Raw genomic sequence first — 17,165 nt, 5'->3', positions numbered from 1 at the left:
AGATCGCTTATTCTCATTCTTCAGCACAGCAATGTAAAGGGGAACAAAATGATTGTTACTTCAGATCCGATGCAACAGAAAAAAAACAAAGTAAGCATAACGAGCCCTATAAAACAACAAAACTCCAATAAATATAAATATAAAAGCAATCCTATAAAACACAATGTGCAAGTAACTGTTATATACATAGACTGAGAGTATGTACATAAAGTGATGTGTGGTGATGTCTATGTATTGGTGGTGGGGCGGGTTGATGGGTGGAGGTGTGGATCTGCATGATGGCTTGGGGGAAGTAACTGTGTTTGGGTCTAGTAGTCCGGGCATGGATGCTGCTTCCCTGAGGGGTGGGATGAACATTTCATCAGCAGAGTGGGTGGGATCCCTCGTTATAGGCAAACACCCAACGTGCGAAAATAAAAGAACAATCATGCAAACAAGTAAACAAGTAATACACAGAACATGAACTGCAGAGTCCCTGAAGTGAGCCCACAGCCATGGGGGCCAGCTCCGCGCTGAGCTGGATGAAGCTGTTCCAGGAGCCCGGTGGCTGCAGATCAACAACCACTCCCAAACCTGGGCAGTGTGTGACCCAAGCCCTGCACCGCCCCGCCTGACGGGAGCCGTGAGAAGAGAGGGAGATGGATCAAACCCAGGCAGACGGGACAGGCTTGGGTGGGGGCTGTTGGCACTACCTATAGCGTGCACCATTTCTTTGGCTGCGTTTATTGTTGGATTTATTATTGCTCAGTATGCGAGCACGGAATTTCATTGCACCTTGGTGTATATGACAATACACTCATCCAAATCGGAAGGCTGTCAGCAGCTCAAATATCCTGGAGCCTATCCTGCTGACGACCAAGAACAGAAGCAAACTCATCACTCACAGAAAGCGCCTCGACTCTCTTAGATGTTTATGCAGCTTCAGTATGTAATCTAAAACTTTGACCATCTTCTGTAGATGCACTGTGAGAGTATCCTAACTGGTTGCATCACAGCCCGCTATGGAAAAGCCTATGAGAAGTTGTGTATACAGCCCAGTCTATCAAAGGCAAAGTCTTCCCCATAATTGAGCACATCCAGAAGGAATGCCACACACAAAATGCTGGAGGAACTCAGCAAGGCAAGGAACATCTCTGAAAAGGAATGAGCAGTCAACATTTTGAGTTGACGCCCTTCGTCAGGGCACGTATTGGCCTGTCATGTTGGCTGTTTGTTCCTTTCCACAGAGGCTGCCTAACCTACTGAGTTCCTCCAGCGTGCAGTGCGTGTTACTGCGGATTTCCAGCATCTGCAGAATCTCTTGTGTTCACAAGGATTGTTGCAACAAGGATGCAGTATCGGCCATTAAGGACCCCCGCCATCTAGACCAGGCCATCTTCTTACTGCTGCCATCACGAAGGGAGCAGAGGAGCATTAATTCCCACACCACTCGGTTTAGAAACCGTTATTACCAGTCAACCTTCAGGCTCCTGAACCAGAGGGGATAACTTCACTCTCCTTAACCCTGAACTGACTCCACAATGTATGGACTCACTTTCAAGGGCTCTTGCAACTCACGTTCTCAGTATTATCTGTTTACTTGTTTGCTTGTCTAGTTGTTATTTATTTATTTGTTTATTTTTGTTTGCTGTTTGTTTCCTTTTGCACATTGGTTGTTTTTCAGTCTTTCTGCACAGTTTTTCACGGAATTCTATCATATTTCTTTGTTCTACGGTGAATGCCTGCAAGAAAACACATCGCAGGGTAGTATATGGTGCCATATACATACTCTGATAATAAATTTACTTTGAGGAAGACCCTTGACTCCGTTTCACAAGAAAAAAAAAACTTTTAGATCCCAAACTAGTCACCATTTATGATTCACAAGAAGTTGAGAAGACTACATGCCAACAGCAATGACCTCCACTGGAATTATTTCTTAATTTATTTAGTGACGTAGCGTGGAATAGGCCAATCCAGCCCTTTGAGCTGCACCACCTAGCAACACTGATCAATCCTAATTTAATCACAGGAAAATTTACAATGACCAATTAACCTATCCAATACGTCCTGGGAATTTGGAAGGAAAATGGAGGACATACAGGCAACCCATGCATTCCATGGAGAAGGCGTACAGAGGCTGCTTACAGAACACCACCAGACCTGAACTCTGAACTCCAGAAAGCCCCAAGCTGTTGTAGCATCATGCTACGTGCCACGCTACCACAGCGCCCATATAATAGCTTATAAATAGACTAATAGATAGTCACAACTAAGGCAGTAATGGGAACATTAGTATAGTAAGGTGAGTGGAGTGGGATGGCTGCATTGGAAATAATCCAGTTCCAATGCTAGGTAGGTAACTAAAAAATGAAAACTGGGGTAGACGCTGAGAATGGAAGAAAGCCCTATAAGGGTGTGGTGAACTACATATACTTGTCTGGACACGCCCCTCCTGCTGACTGCTCATGTGGCCCCTCCCACTGACCATGGCTCCTCCCACAGACCCCGGTATAAAGGCGATTGAGGCCTGAGCCCTGCCCTCAGTCTCCAGGATGTAGTATGGTGGTCAACTACTGCTTGTTCTTTCTTCCAGTCAATAAAAGCCGATATCTCGCCTCACGTCTCAGAGAGTTATTGATGGTGCATCAAAGGGATCTGAAATATTCTTTCCTTTCTACCTTTCTCTCTGTGTTAATATGCCTTGTTTTTGTTGCTCTTTCTCCCCTTCAGAAAACCAGTCTTATCTCTATTTTAACCCCTCTGATGAAGGAGTTAACATCGTGTATCTCTCGCCACAGATGCTCCCCATTTTCAGAGTATTCCTGGCATATTTTGTGATAGCATATTGGAGAGAAAGTTTGTAAAACCATCTGCTGCTCTAAAATGGTATTTTGTAGTGACACCATTGATAAGAGAACAGTGAAAATAGGTCTGTTAATAGATGATAAAGACTAGGCACAAAGACCTTTCAAATAGTTATTTGCTTTCCTACATGGACCTGGCTGACTTTTTGTGGGTTTTTCTGATCCAGGGCATAGACATTCTTATACCTGGCCATGGTGAAACCAGTCAATGTACTCTCCACTGCACATCCATCGAAAATGGTAAAGTTTTAGACGACATACCAAATCTATGAACTTCTAAGAAAACAGAGGCGCTTGGTACACCCTCACACTGAGTGGTCAAGTGTTGACGTGGACCCTTGTTAAATGCTGTCAGTGACCCAGCATCAACTGCTCCCTCTGACAGTCCATTCTTCAGGTCAATTTTATTTAAAGGAACAACATAGTAACAGGCCTTCCCTGTGCTGCCCAATTACACCTATGTGACCACTTAACCTACTAACCCACATGTCTTTGGAAAGTGGGAGGGAACTCATGTGGTCATGGGGAGAACATTCAAACTCCTTAGAGACTGTGGTGGGAATTGAACCTAGGCTGCTGGCACTGTGAAGTGTAACGCTAACCACTACATTGCCGCCACTGATATTCTCTCTAAATCACTTCCACCTACTCTAAACCTATGTATGCTTTCTCATTTTATCTATCTCTAATGGGGGAAGTAATACTGCAGTCTTCCAGATTTAGAACAACATTTGGCCCATGAAGTTGTACCAAACTTTTATACTATTCTAAGATCAACCTAACCATACCTTCCTGTATAACCTTCCATTTATTTTCATCCGTGCCTACGTAAGAGACACTTAGATGACCTTAATTTATCTGTCTCTACCCTTGCAACATATCCATGCATCGACCACTCTCTGTGTGAAAAATTTAGCTCTGACATTCCCCTCTACCCCCCTCCAATCAATCACCTTAAAATTATGCCCCTCATATTAGTCATGTCTATCCTGGGAAAGTGTCTCTGGCTGTCCACTCGATCCAAGCCTCTTATCAGTCTATACACCTCTATCAAGTCACATCTTTGTACCCCTCGTATTGTTATATAGCTCAATCAATAGCTCTGGAGAGAAAATGCATTGCCAGTGTCATAACTGGCAGCACTGCCCGGCGTTAACTCTCACTCACTTCAGAAGACAGGAGAACTAATTCCCGGCAAATACTCTGAGTGCCTCAGCAAAAAGATGCAGAAGGAAAATGAGACGGCCCTTTCCTATATTGGTTCCAATACAACTAACATGAATCAAAATCTAGTGGCTGCATTCTTCTGATTAAGATTTTAAACAAACAAACAAGTGTTTGCGGTTTTTACATCTGTTCTGTTTTCCTTTACTTCATCTGTCTTCAGGTTTGCTCTTCTTAAAACAGCTCCGATCCATCTCTTCAGAAACACTGACTTCCCTGCATCGTCACCCAGCAGTAATCCCTTTATCAATTGCCAACCATGGCTGACAAACGTCATTCTATCCAAGTCTCAGCGGCTCCCTTCATCCCATTGGCAGAATTTTCGGGGAAAAAAGTTGCTATTTTTCCATTGGACGTTGTGCAAAAACATTTCCATTTAGAGGAACTTGCTCCAATGACAGCATATCCTCATAATAAGGCCAGTGTTTAACATTAACAGGATCAAATGCATCAAGTCAAGTGCAGAAACTTCCCTGTGACACATCTCCAACAACGCGTCTTGGTTTCTCTGACATGCCTTCTCCGGCTGATGAGCCCACACAAAGATTATCCATTAATAAGCAAAAGTAGTAAGGAAAAATTAGGGAAACATTGTGGATGTCTTTCAGAACACAGTGAAGTTCAGTGTCAATTACTGTTAAATCACAAAGAGTAGATGGTAGACTTGTATTCCATTTCAACTCACTCCAAGACATGTTCCCTTAGTCTGGACAAGGATTGAACCCAGCTCTAAGGACATCCCCCACCTCTCTGAAGTGCACTATGTGAATATTTCAGTAAGATTCTGCCTCGCCATAACTGTACAGATCTTATATTAAAAAATAGATAGCACTTTGAGAATGACTGAAGAGCATTATCTAACTGCAAAAGAAAGGATTTACAATTATGACCAATTTTGAACAGTAGTCTAACAATTAGCCTAGTAGTCTGAGGGCCTGTTTATGCAACATCTGGTAAATATGAATTAATTAAATAATCCTAAACTGGAAAAAAACAACTGTGTATCACGCATGCACTGGTGGCTTATGGGGAAATCCATCTGGTTCATTAAAGTCCTTAGGGAGAGGAAATCTTCCGTCATTAGCCTATTTGACCTATATGTGACTCTAGTCCCAAAGAACTGTGATTATTCCCTAACTTTTGAAATGACCTAGAAAGTCATGTTGCTGAGTGTGTCTGACCATTGTCTTCCTGATTCAGATTGGAGATGGGCACTTAACAGCAGCTTCCGACAGAGGAATGAAAGAGAATTATAAAGCATCATGATCTTTCATAGACAGGTTCGAAAATGTCACAGGGACAACTATTTGAACTGAGCTTTGTTCTATCTACAAAACACATTGCCTGTTTGACAGATCCAAAATCCAATAGATAAAAGATCATCTGTGGTTGAAAAAATTATTTTGAGCGGACCATGAGGAGAATTGTTTTGAATGTTATCACAAGGCCTTTGATAGGCACCTGAATCAGCTTTTATTTACTGTAGCACCTACTGGGCAGTTCAAAGAAGGTAGCATTCTCTGTTAACTGCACTGGAAATCCTGTCTATATCAATCTCCGTGAGTGATTTACTGACTCAGACTCAAGAAAGCTCGAAAGACTCAAGAAAACTACTGATTAAACCATAAACGCAAGAGGTTCTACGGATGCTGATTTGACAAGTTGATTTATTTTAATAACTTCTAGTGGGTGAGTCTAGGGCCACAGAGCACAGACTCAGAATAGAGGAATGTCCATTTAGAACAGAGATGAGGAAGAATTTCTTTAACCTGAGGTTAGTGAAACTGTGGGATTCATTGCACAAATGGCTGTGGAGGCCAAGTCATTGAGTATATTTAAAGTGGAGATTGATAAACTTGATTAGTCAGGGCTTCAAAGATTACAGGGAGAAAGTAGGAGAATGGGATTGAGAGGGATAATAAATCAGCCATAATGGAATGGTAGAGCAGACCCAATGGGCCAAATGGCCCAATTCTACTCCTTTGCCTTATGGTCTTACAGTCAAATTAGACATCTTGAAGGAAATAATGAACATTTTCTCTTATTTTTTCTGAAAGTGAGGCAACTGAGTTATAAGATAGCACTCAATAAATTAAAGTTCTGTAAAAATCTTAATAAGAGGGTGATTGGCAACAACATAAATGCTAGCTTAACACACACAAAATGCCAGAGGAACTCAGCATGAAAGACAGCATCAATGGAAATGAATAAGCAGTCAATGTTTCAGTCTGAAATCCTTCATCAGGGCTGGAAAGGAAGGGGGAAGACACCAGAATAAAAAGATGGATGAGAGGGGAAGGAGGATAACTAAAAGGTGAAAGGTGGGTGGGGAACTGAGATGAAGATGATAGGTGGAAAAGGTAAAGGGCTGGAGAAGAAGGAATCTGATAGGAGAGGAAAATGAACCATGGGAGGAAGGGAAGGAGGAGGGGCACCAGGGGGCAATGATTGGCAGGTAAAGAGAAAAGCTAAGAAGGTGCAAGAGTATGGAAATGAAGAAGAGGGAAGCAGTCCTGATGAAGGATTTCAGCCTGAAATGTTGACTGTTTATTCATTTCCATAGATGCTGCCTGACCTGCTGAGTCCTTTCAACATCTTGTGCATATCAATCTAAATTTACAGCATTTGCAGAATCTCTTGTGTTTAGAAACAGCAGCTTGCTTGTTTTCTCCTTTGTGGTATTTCCAAAAGGTTCTTGGAGAAATTGGCTTCAGTTATGATAGCAACAAACAGTTACGTGTTGGACATGACCCTGTTTGGGCCATTAGGTATGGTGTACAGAGAAGGTGGTACCTTGCAGTAGGTGCGGATGGAGAGACTGGTGAGCTGTGAGGACTGCAGTCATCTCATCGTGATCGGAGGGATGAATATATTCATAAATACTGTTCCCGGTTAGCTCCACCTGGTAAAGAAAAGCACATTCAGAGCTGGTTACATACAATCTTTGTGACTTGACCACATTATTTAATTGTTTATATAATAGAAGCTTTGTGGCTGAGTCATTCGAATTACCCATGCCACTTAACTGCCACCAAGCTGACCTATCTTAACAGGAGTCTGAAGATACATATTCAATGTTTTAAGAACAGTTTCTTCCCCTCTGCCATTGGATTTCTCAGCTGACCACAAACCAATGAACATTACCTCACTATTGCTCTCTGTTTTGCACTGTTTTTAAAATATTTCTTATGATAACTTAGAGTAATTTTTATGTATAGCATTGTACTCCTGCTACAAAACAACAAATCTTATGCCACACTAAATTCATAGACACGTAAACATAGCTGGGGTGTCCAAGACTTTTGCACAGTACTATAGAAATTATATGTGTTGCACTGTACAGCTGCTGCAAAAAAAAATCAAATTTCATGTCATATAGTACTGTGCAAAAATCTTAGACATAGCTAGAATGACTAAGACTTTTGCACAGTACTGTATATTATGTCCATCCCATTACAAAATAACACTTAATATTTCAGAGCTAATATAAAGCTAAGTACAGTGTTCTTTCTGTTTCTCAACCACATTTCCATTTTAACCAATATACAGTACTGAGCAAAAATTTAGGCACCTTAGATATATATATGTACAGTACTGTATGTCAGTTATAATAAACCTGATTCTGATTCTGAACTGTAACCTACTTATCATGGTATTCAGTAAAATCTGGCAGAGGAAAATTGAAATCCTGATAAACTACAGTCTGAATCAATCAAAGCTACAAAGGAACATCCATGATACAGTTGTAAAATATTTAGAAATCCCAGTCAATCATTGGGTGGTACAGTTAGTAGAGCCACTGTTTTGCAATTTTAGAGACCTGGGTTCAATTCTGACCTCAGGCGCTGTCAGTGTGGAGTTTGCATGTTCTCCACATGGAAGGGTTAAGGGTTTCCTCTCAGTACTCTGACTTTCTCTCTTATGCAAAAGGCATGTGGGTTGGTGGGTTAATTGTTGTTGTAAATTGGCCCTGGCGTGTAGAGTGTGAGAATCTGAGAGAAGCTGAGAATATTTTTTTTTTAAACGGCATTACTGTAGGGTCAATGTAAATAGTTGGTTGACAGTCAGCATGAAGGTCCTGTTTCTGTGGTGTATCTCCAATTCTAAGTAGATGCTCCTTTTCTGTGAGACTGTTAAATTAATCTGTTTTGTAATCTGGATGACCACCATGATTATATGAGCCTCTGAACTTTCTTGAAATTCCTCTGGGATTTTTGAGCAAAATATCTAAACCAGCAATCCAAGGCAATACTGAAGAATTAGTTTACTTTCTGGCATACTCTCTTTTGGGTGGAAATTAAGACTTTAATGAGGGTAAAAAAAGTAACACTGACACTATTTTTGAAAAAGAATCAATGAGTCATCTTTGGTATTTTGTCAATACTTAGTTTTCAGTCCATGTATCTATCTATCTATGTTTCTAAGATAGAGTATTGGTCATCAATTGATTGCTATTTGGGTGACCTGGCTTTGACATAAGACATAACATAAGAAACAGGAGCAGGAATAGGCCATCTGGCCCATCAAGCCTGCTCCGCCATTCAATAAGATCATGGCTGATCCGACTATGGACTCAACTCTACCCACCTGCCTTTTTCCTATAACCCCTAATTCCCCCACCATGCAGAAATCTCTCCAACCTTGTCTTAAATATATTTACTGATGTAGCCTCCGCTGTCTCATTGGGCAGAGAATTCCACAGATTCACCACTCTCTGGGAAAAGCAGTTCCTCTTCATCCCCATTCTAAATCTATTCCCCTGAATCTTGAGGCTATCTCCCCTAGTTCTGGTCTCACCTACCAATGCAAGCAACTTCCCTGCCTCTATCTTATCTATCCCTTTCATAATTTTATGTTTCTATAAGAACTCCTCTCATCACTAAATTTCTGCTATGGTTCCTATATTACAACAGTGTACACAGATCAGAGAAGCATCTTGGGAGCTTCTGAAAGGATTATTAAAATTACATACAGTACTGTGCAAACGTCATAGGCACATAAATATAGCTCTGCCTGAGACTTTTGCACAGTACTGTGTACACACACGCACACATATATACATACACATGCAGATATATATATATATTATGTTTATAGATATAGATTGACAGATAGTTAGATAGAGAGAGAGAGATACACAGTTAATTAGGTATATACAATTTGTTTTGTATTAAAATTGGCTTTGAGAGGAAGATAAAAGTTACAAATTCTTTCAAGTAGCAATGCATTACCATATTTGACATTTGACTGTGGTTCAACAGGTGGCCACGGAACAGCTTGGCACAATACAACAAATTACTTGCAGCAGAGAGCTGGGCCCTTGGCTACAGATTCTCGACATTGCTTAGAAATGGTGCATTCAGGATCTTTGCTCAGTTTTTGAGAGGTCATTTCAATTTAAAACATATGAATCAGTCCAGATTGTTGATAGCATGAGCAATTTTTTGATTAAGTCTAAACATATTCTTGAAACATAATTTGTCTCTTAACATTTTTCTGCAGATTTCAGAGGTGAAAGCTTAAATAACTTGTTATCTTTATTTAATATTTTAGAAATCTAATTTCTTGATTACAGGAAGCCAGCATATTAGTTGTGAAGTAAAGTGCACAATGCCTTGTTTCTGATTATTGCGCATAAATTTCTGTCACATTGAATAAACACTCTCCATCTGAGGCATGGGGTTCTTTGTAAGTGCATTTTGGTAATTATGTTTGTGAATCCCAGTTTGATTCACAGGAACATTTCTGTCTTGGAAAAGGTGCCTACCCAACAGACAGTGAGGATGACAATAATGTCTGTCATTTACTCTATCGCCCATGTTGGATGTTTCTTTTTTTTGTTGGTCAGCCTTGGTGCTTCTTTAGAAAATTAGCTCTGACAACTTGTCCAAGTTTCTTCATAGAATGGCAGACAGGGGTAAGTGTTTGGCCTCCTGCTACTAAATTAGATTATGAGTGATGTGTATCTTCATCTCCATCACTTGGTTATATTCCAATATATGTACACATAAGAGATTCTGCAGTTGCTGGAGATCCAGAGTAACACACTCAAAAGGCTGGAGGTACTCAACATGTCAGGCAGCATCTATGGAGAGGAATGAAGATTCAATATTTCAGGCCAAGACTCTTCATCGGGACTGGAAAGGAAAGGGGAACAAGCCATTGGGACGGGAAGGAGTCCAAGGTGGCAGATGATAGGGATGACCTGGTGAGGGGAAAGGTAGATGTTTATGGGGGGGGGGAGGGTAAAAATGAGATGCTCGGAGGTGATAGGTGGAAGAGGTAAAGGGCTTGAAGAAGATGGAATCTGATAGGAGGAGATAGTGGATCTTGGGAGCAAATGAGGGAGGATGGGCACAAAAGGGAGGTGATGGGCAGGTGAGCTGAAGTGAAGGAATAAGAGGGGAGCCAGATTGGGGAATGGAAGAAGAGAGAAGGGGGAAGAAGGAGAAATTACCAGGCTAGAGAAATCAATGTGAACTTGAATCTGAAGTTCAAGTTCAAGTTTATTGCAATCTGACTGTACATTATACACAACCAAACGAAACAACCTTCCTCTGGTCCACAGTGCACCCACAAAACATATATCACACACACAGCACATAAAACAAAAGATTACCACAAATAAGTTAATAAAAAAAAATAATTCAAAGGTCGTGTAGTGCACGGCACAGAATAAAGAGTAAACAGTAAACACGACAGTAACCAGCTTGCCGTTTTAGTGACAAGACCTCGGTGGTGGCAGGGTATCTGTTAGCCTCACGGTCTGGAGGAAGAAGCTGTTACACATCCAGCCAGTCCTAGTCCTGATACTTCTGTACGCCCTTCCTGACGGCAGTGGGTCAAACAGATTGTGGGATGAATTGTAAGGATCTTCAACCATGCATCGGGACCTTCGTCTACAATGTTGCTGGTAAACGTCAGATAGAGGGGTGAGGGAGACCCTGGTGATCCTCTCGGCAGTTTTTTTTTATATCTTCTGTAAGGTGTTGCGGTCCGATGCCTTGCAGCTTCGGTACCACACAATGATGCATCCAGACAGGGCCAAGGATCCAGTGAATAAAGTCAACTTTTCTCCACGGCCCAATTCCAAGGGCCCCGGTAACATCCATCTTAAATGTTTTTTGCTCTCCTTTGGTTCCCTGGGCAGTTTTTCCTATAACAGGGTGACCAAAATAGACACAATATTCCAAATGCGGCCCCACCAGCATCTTACGACATTGCAAATATTAACCAAATAGTGAAAATAAGGAAATCGGAAATAAAGTGCGATATTTAAACACACCGTGAAACTTGGCAACACGACGTAAATGGTATTTTAAGAAAAGGCGCATTGCTTTGCACCAGAGGGAAAGGATACTTGAGTGAAAACGTTGCAAGTGTAACCATCTGGCCGGAGACGGTGAGATTTCTTCCAGACGGGCTGAGAAAGGGTTCGGTTTGGATCTAAACCGCAGATCACATTAGCATGTGAAAAGTAAAAAGACACTTTGATCCTTCATTTCAAAACCTGAGGGTCAAAATAAAGATTGGACAGGTCGCGGCTTAACACCTAGTGTACAAATTATTTTGTTCAATGGGTCAACCGATCAGATTAGGTATCTTTCAAAAAACCCATTAAAAATGAAGCGACGAAAACTGAAGTAAAAAATACTTGAAAATGAACTGCAGTATGCAACTGTGGGATTCGGCTAATCTCTCGAGTTTCCCCGTTTGTAAAATATCGGGTGAGGTTCAGAATGTAAACGGCAGCAGAAATTAGTGCTGAGGGATTAGTACATCTGGCGAAAAGCTGCGCATTCTTGAGCTAATTCCGCATCAACGCGTCGTCAATGTCGGAGAAATTTGGGAAACTACGGGTCATATTTCGCACCATTAAAATTTAAGAAAATTGGCCTTGCGTATTTTGTGGCCCAAATTTCAAATTTCCAACAGTTACAATCAGAATCAGGTTTAATATCACTGATATATGTCGTGGAAGTTGCTGTTTTGCATCAGTACACAAAGAACCTATAATTTACAAAGTTTTACAACACACACACACACACACACACACACACACACACACACACACACACACACACACAACACACACAACACACACACATACACACAACACACACACACAACACACACATACACACACAACACACACATACACACACACACCACACACACATACACACAACACACAACACACACAACACACACATACACACACAACACACACATACACACAACACACACACAACACACACATACACACACAACACACACATACACACACACACCACACACACATACACACAACACACAACACACACAACACACACATACACACACAACACACACATACACACAACACACACACAACACACACATACACACACAACACACACATTCACACGCGCACACACACACACAGTAAAAGAAGTAGTGCAAACATTGGTCAGTCCAGATTCTTTACGGACCGGCGTTAGGATCAATAGTTACGTTAAAATAAAAGAAAGTTGTAAATTTTTTTCAGTAAGTATTCATTCCATTTTGCGAAAAAATGAAGGGCAGGAAATACCAATGCCAGGAAACGTGGAGGTACGACTTGAAAGTGGCTATTAAATTTCAGAAAGAGCATTATTTGAACTTAAAGAGCATTTTTTGATTAGTAAGGGCGTCAAAGCTTACCGAGAAGGCGGAAGAATGGAGTTGAAAGCGAAAATAAATCAGCTATTGTGGAATGGCGGATCAGATTCGATGGGCCGAATCGCCCAATTCTCTATGCCTTGAACAGGAAGCTTTGATGAGCCTTGCATTTCCAATATTCACTCTCAGTTCCCAGAATGGGGATCCCATTAAAGGCCAGTCCAGATGAAGGCTCTCGGCTCGAAACGTTGACAGTTCATTTCGCTACATAGATGCTGTCTGACCTGCTGAGTTCCTCCAGCATTTTGTTAGGTTTACTAAGCATCTCAATCATCTCCACAATCACTTCTTTTGCTCTTTTTTTTTGCGGCACCCGCTCAATTCTCTGCTGTAAAATTCACATGCTGACTGTCCTTTGAGGCTATCTGTAGCGCTTTACACTCAACAATCTGCTGGTTATATTGCATATTTTATTTATCTATTTTTTCTACGAAGAGGTCGTCACCAAATAGATTAACTCTAGTGATAAACATGAATGCCTCGAAATGCACGCTTCGTCGGTTTCTTACCTGTGACAAGCCTAGGTGGACGGAGGCAGTTTCCGAAATGTACATGATCTTGCCATCGGACGCGACCACAAAAACGAAGCCATCGAGAGTCTGAAAGACATAGAATTTACTAGAAAAATGGCGGTCCTCTACACACTTAACATGGCACCTACAACATGTCCTACTGCAATCGCCATAGGTAATACGATGATGCTAGTCCAATGCAAAATATTCCAGAAATCAATTATTTACTTTCACTGGGGTATGTAGATCGTTTTAAGTTATAGGTGATGTGGAAATATATGGAAGACACGGTGAAAATGGTCTGCCCCTGTCCATTATACTCCCCACTCGTACCTCTGGCCTGTTGTACTGCCTACAGATCTGCACCGTTTTATAATAGGTCAGGTTCGCTGAGAAGTCCCGTTACCTGAAGCAAGTGGGATCCTAATTCTCTGGCCATGTTGTCCAAGGGACTTGCACGACTGGGTTGTCCCCAGGCATCTCCCAGACCTGTTTGAGAAATAATATCGCGTGTCAGCAGCGGTTTAAGCGCGTTCAATAGTAACAGTAGATAGTCACAGTCAACGGAAAATGTCCAAGTATGTATATGTCACCACATTCCCGCCTTGAGATTTATTTTTTGCAGGCATTTACAGGAAATAAAGAAATACAAAACAATTTATGGAAAACTATGCAAAAATAAAGACTGACGATCAATGTGCAATAGAAGACAAATTGTGCCAATAACAATATATCAAACACTAAAATAAATAAGAAATAATAATAAACAGAAACCTCATCTTTCAACGTGAGGATCGATTTATGACGAACTGTCAGTTCATAACCATCATACTCTGCAGGGCAAAATTGCTCTAGGGATTTTTCTTTCACTTTTTTATATTATCCGTATTATTTTTATATTAGTGTCGTTCACCGTATTTTGCAAGGAAATGTTTTATTTTTCCATGTACTCAGCATAGAGAACCCAAGCTGCTACTGAGACTGCAACGCCGATATGAAATCGACTGGCTTGGTTAAATACCATCGCAAGTTTGGGTACTTTGTGTATCAATGTGCTTCAGCAGCGTTTAATGCTCTATAGAATTTTGTTTTTGTACGCATATAGAGCAGTATGGGTAGCGGGGTGAGGATACGCCTCCGCCAAAGGAGGTATCCTGACCCTCCACTACCATGCAGGTCACCCTTGGACAATGTGTAGCACCTGATCACGGTCACGTGAAGCCATGGGGCCGGGTGGTGGATGGTCGTATGAGCAACGGGTACATATCACAAGCCCCGGCTATGAGACCACTGTCTCTGAAGAGAATTGATGATGGCTGGGGTCGCCGGTCTAGTATGGACACGGCTCAGAAGACGACAATGGCAAACCACTTCTGAAGGGGAAAAAAATACGAAGAGCAATCATGGTCATGCAGATCAATATCTCCCACGTCATTAGACACGGCACATAATGATGATGAAAGAACAGCAATCTCCCCCTTCCCTCCCACACAGCCTTACATTTTTTCTTTCTTCCATACAGGTTTAATTGATTATAATTTTAGCGCACATTTATCTATGGTTATGGACAGATGGAGTGTCCATATGATGTACATATGTGCATATGTTTCGCGGGGCTGGTAGCTGTGCAATGTGATATGTTGGTGTCCATGGAGTGCATCTGTGTTTATAAGCTGCGTACTGTGAATTCCACCAAAGGAGATGTGTTGATAAATCCACCATTAAAAAAAAGTGAACAGGCGATTTTAAATAGCTGTGATGTGACCCATGCTACACTTCAGTTACAACCGAGTTCCTATTCGTGGCTATTTTTGACAGAGGAGTGCAAGGGGACCTTGAGGACAACCCTGGTTTGCTCCCTCTCTGCAAAACTCTCGCCAAACAGGGCTAACAAACTCTTGTAAGTTCAGCCTTTAGGTCGGGACTATCCCTCAACCCACCAGTCCCGATGGTTCACATATGGAACTGCGTGTCGATATAAACACTGTGTTAAAAATGGAGCACACACGCGTGCTTTTCACTCTCCTGCCGGTTATTATATCGCACTTGCTATTAATACTGTGAAGCTGCCAGCTGTAAATGTCACCCTTCACGGACTGGTAACCCTTGACGCCACAATCCCAACAGCATGGATTTGGCGCTGTAGAAAGCTGTTCTACTAAATAATGATTTTCTTGTTGAGTTTTGCGTGTGAAATAAGACTATCAAATATCTGAGCAGAATTAGGCTATTCGGCCCATCGAGTCTATTCCGCCATTCAATCATGCCTGATTTATTAGCTCCCTCAATCCCATTCTCCTGCCTTCTCCTTCTAATATTTGACGCTCTTACTAATGAAGAACTTATCAACCTCCGATTTAAATATATCCAATGACTTGGCCTCCAAAGCTGTCTATGGCATTGAATTCCACAGACTCACCACCCACTGGATAAATAAATTTCTCCTTTCTCCGCTGTGAAGGGACGTCCTCGTACTCTGAAGCTGCGCCCTCTGGTCCAAGACTCCGCCACTGTAGGAAACACCCTTTCCATATCCACTCTATCTAGGTCTTTCAATATTCGATAGGTTTCAATGAGATCCCCCTCATTCTTCTAAACTCCAGCGAGTTTATAATATTCGATACGTGCTGTATTACTTATGTGTGAAGTGAGCATAAAATTGTTGTTGGACGCAGTTAAATAGGAATGGCCGTATGTAAAAGCCAGGCGCAAATAATATATTGTATTTGGACCCGTGCATTTACCCACGTAAATCTGGGGACTGGGAACCCCAGACACAAACATGTACTTTTTTCAACAAACTTGGCTGCGGCGCGCACCTCGGTATCGCAGCAACTCGCTAGGGATTTTACTATCTCTTCAAAACCCACGACGTGGTTCCTTTAGCCAGAGGGTTGCGAATCTATGGAAATCATTGCTACAGATGGCTATGGGGCCCAAGTCATTGGGTATATAGTTTGGTAGATTTTTGATTAGTAAGGGCGCCAAGGTTTCGGGCAGAAGGCAGAAGAATGGGATTGAGAAGGGATGGGCCGAATAGTCTAACTCTGCTCCTAAGTCTACCGCCTGGATTCACGCCAACACCACCGTCAGCGCAAGTTTCCCCAGAAATCACTCGCAATCTCGTCCCGGCAATGTTGCCGCCGAGTCAAAACCTTGCAGCTGTGTGAGCCTAAGGCATGCTCTATGTTCACCTTCAAAAGGCGTTACCCGAAGAAGGCGGCATCCATCGTTAAGGACGCTCACCATCCAGAACATGCCTTCTTCTCATTACTACCATCAGGGAGGAAGTGCAAGAGCCTCAAGACACGCGCTATAGGAACAACTACATCCCCTGCGCCGTCAGATTACTACCTCACAATTTTGCACACTTTTTGTAATATTTATTTTTTAATATATTCTTAATACAGTTCAGTGATTTTTGTAAGTTACTCCAACAGTAGAGAAGCATGCACACAAGCTGAAACATTCAATCTACCCGCGCTTTGCCGGGGCTTCCTTCCTATTTGCAAGTGGTATGTGCATTGCGTTCCCGTATACATACATTACGCAGGAACTATGTGAATTGTGGGTTTATGAGTCATTGAAATGGAGTTTGCCTCTTTTCCGATTGCTGTTTTAAATATCCAAGTAATCTAGGACTCAGCCATCAGATGAACGCTCTAGTATGGTTATTTCTTCCAGTCACTCTGCGGGGAAGAATAATCTCGCTCTTTATGCAAAAGTTTTGCCAAAGCGGTTGATCAGATACCGACGTAATCAAGACCAGTCTCTCATTTTAGATTATTTAGGCCCATGTTGAATAAACCTGCAAAAGAGTCAGCGCCACAACCGAGAACCAGGTGATAAAACCATCGGATTACACAGAACCAATGAATAAACT

General features: G+C 41.8%; 1 protein-coding gene across 2 annotated transcripts in view; it reads right to left on the bottom strand.

Annotated features, from left to right (window-relative positions):
• Positions 1 to 17,165, bottom strand: part of LOC140727517 (single-minded homolog 2-like) — a 91,159-nt gene that overhangs the window by 51,374 nt on the left and 22,620 nt on the right. For both annotated transcript variants that reach the window (XM_073044919.1, XM_073044920.1), the window contains exons 2-4: positions 13,689 to 13,771; positions 13,280 to 13,369; positions 6,864 to 6,972 (exon numbers count right to left, since the gene is read on the bottom strand). In XM_073044919.1, the coding sequence (XP_072901020.1) occupies positions 6,864 to 6,972; positions 13,280 to 13,369; positions 13,689 to 13,771 (282 nt within the window). The remainder of the gene's footprint in view (positions 1 to 6,863; positions 6,973 to 13,279; positions 13,370 to 13,688; positions 13,772 to 17,165) is intronic.

The sequence above is a fragment of the Hemitrygon akajei genome, chromosome 5 (genome assembly GCF_048418815.1).
Source record: "Hemitrygon akajei chromosome 5, sHemAka1.3, whole genome shotgun sequence".
NCBI lineage: Eukaryota > Metazoa > Chordata > Chondrichthyes > Myliobatiformes > Dasyatidae > Hemitrygon > Hemitrygon akajei.
This window is presented reverse-complemented; position numbering and strand designations above follow the sequence as displayed.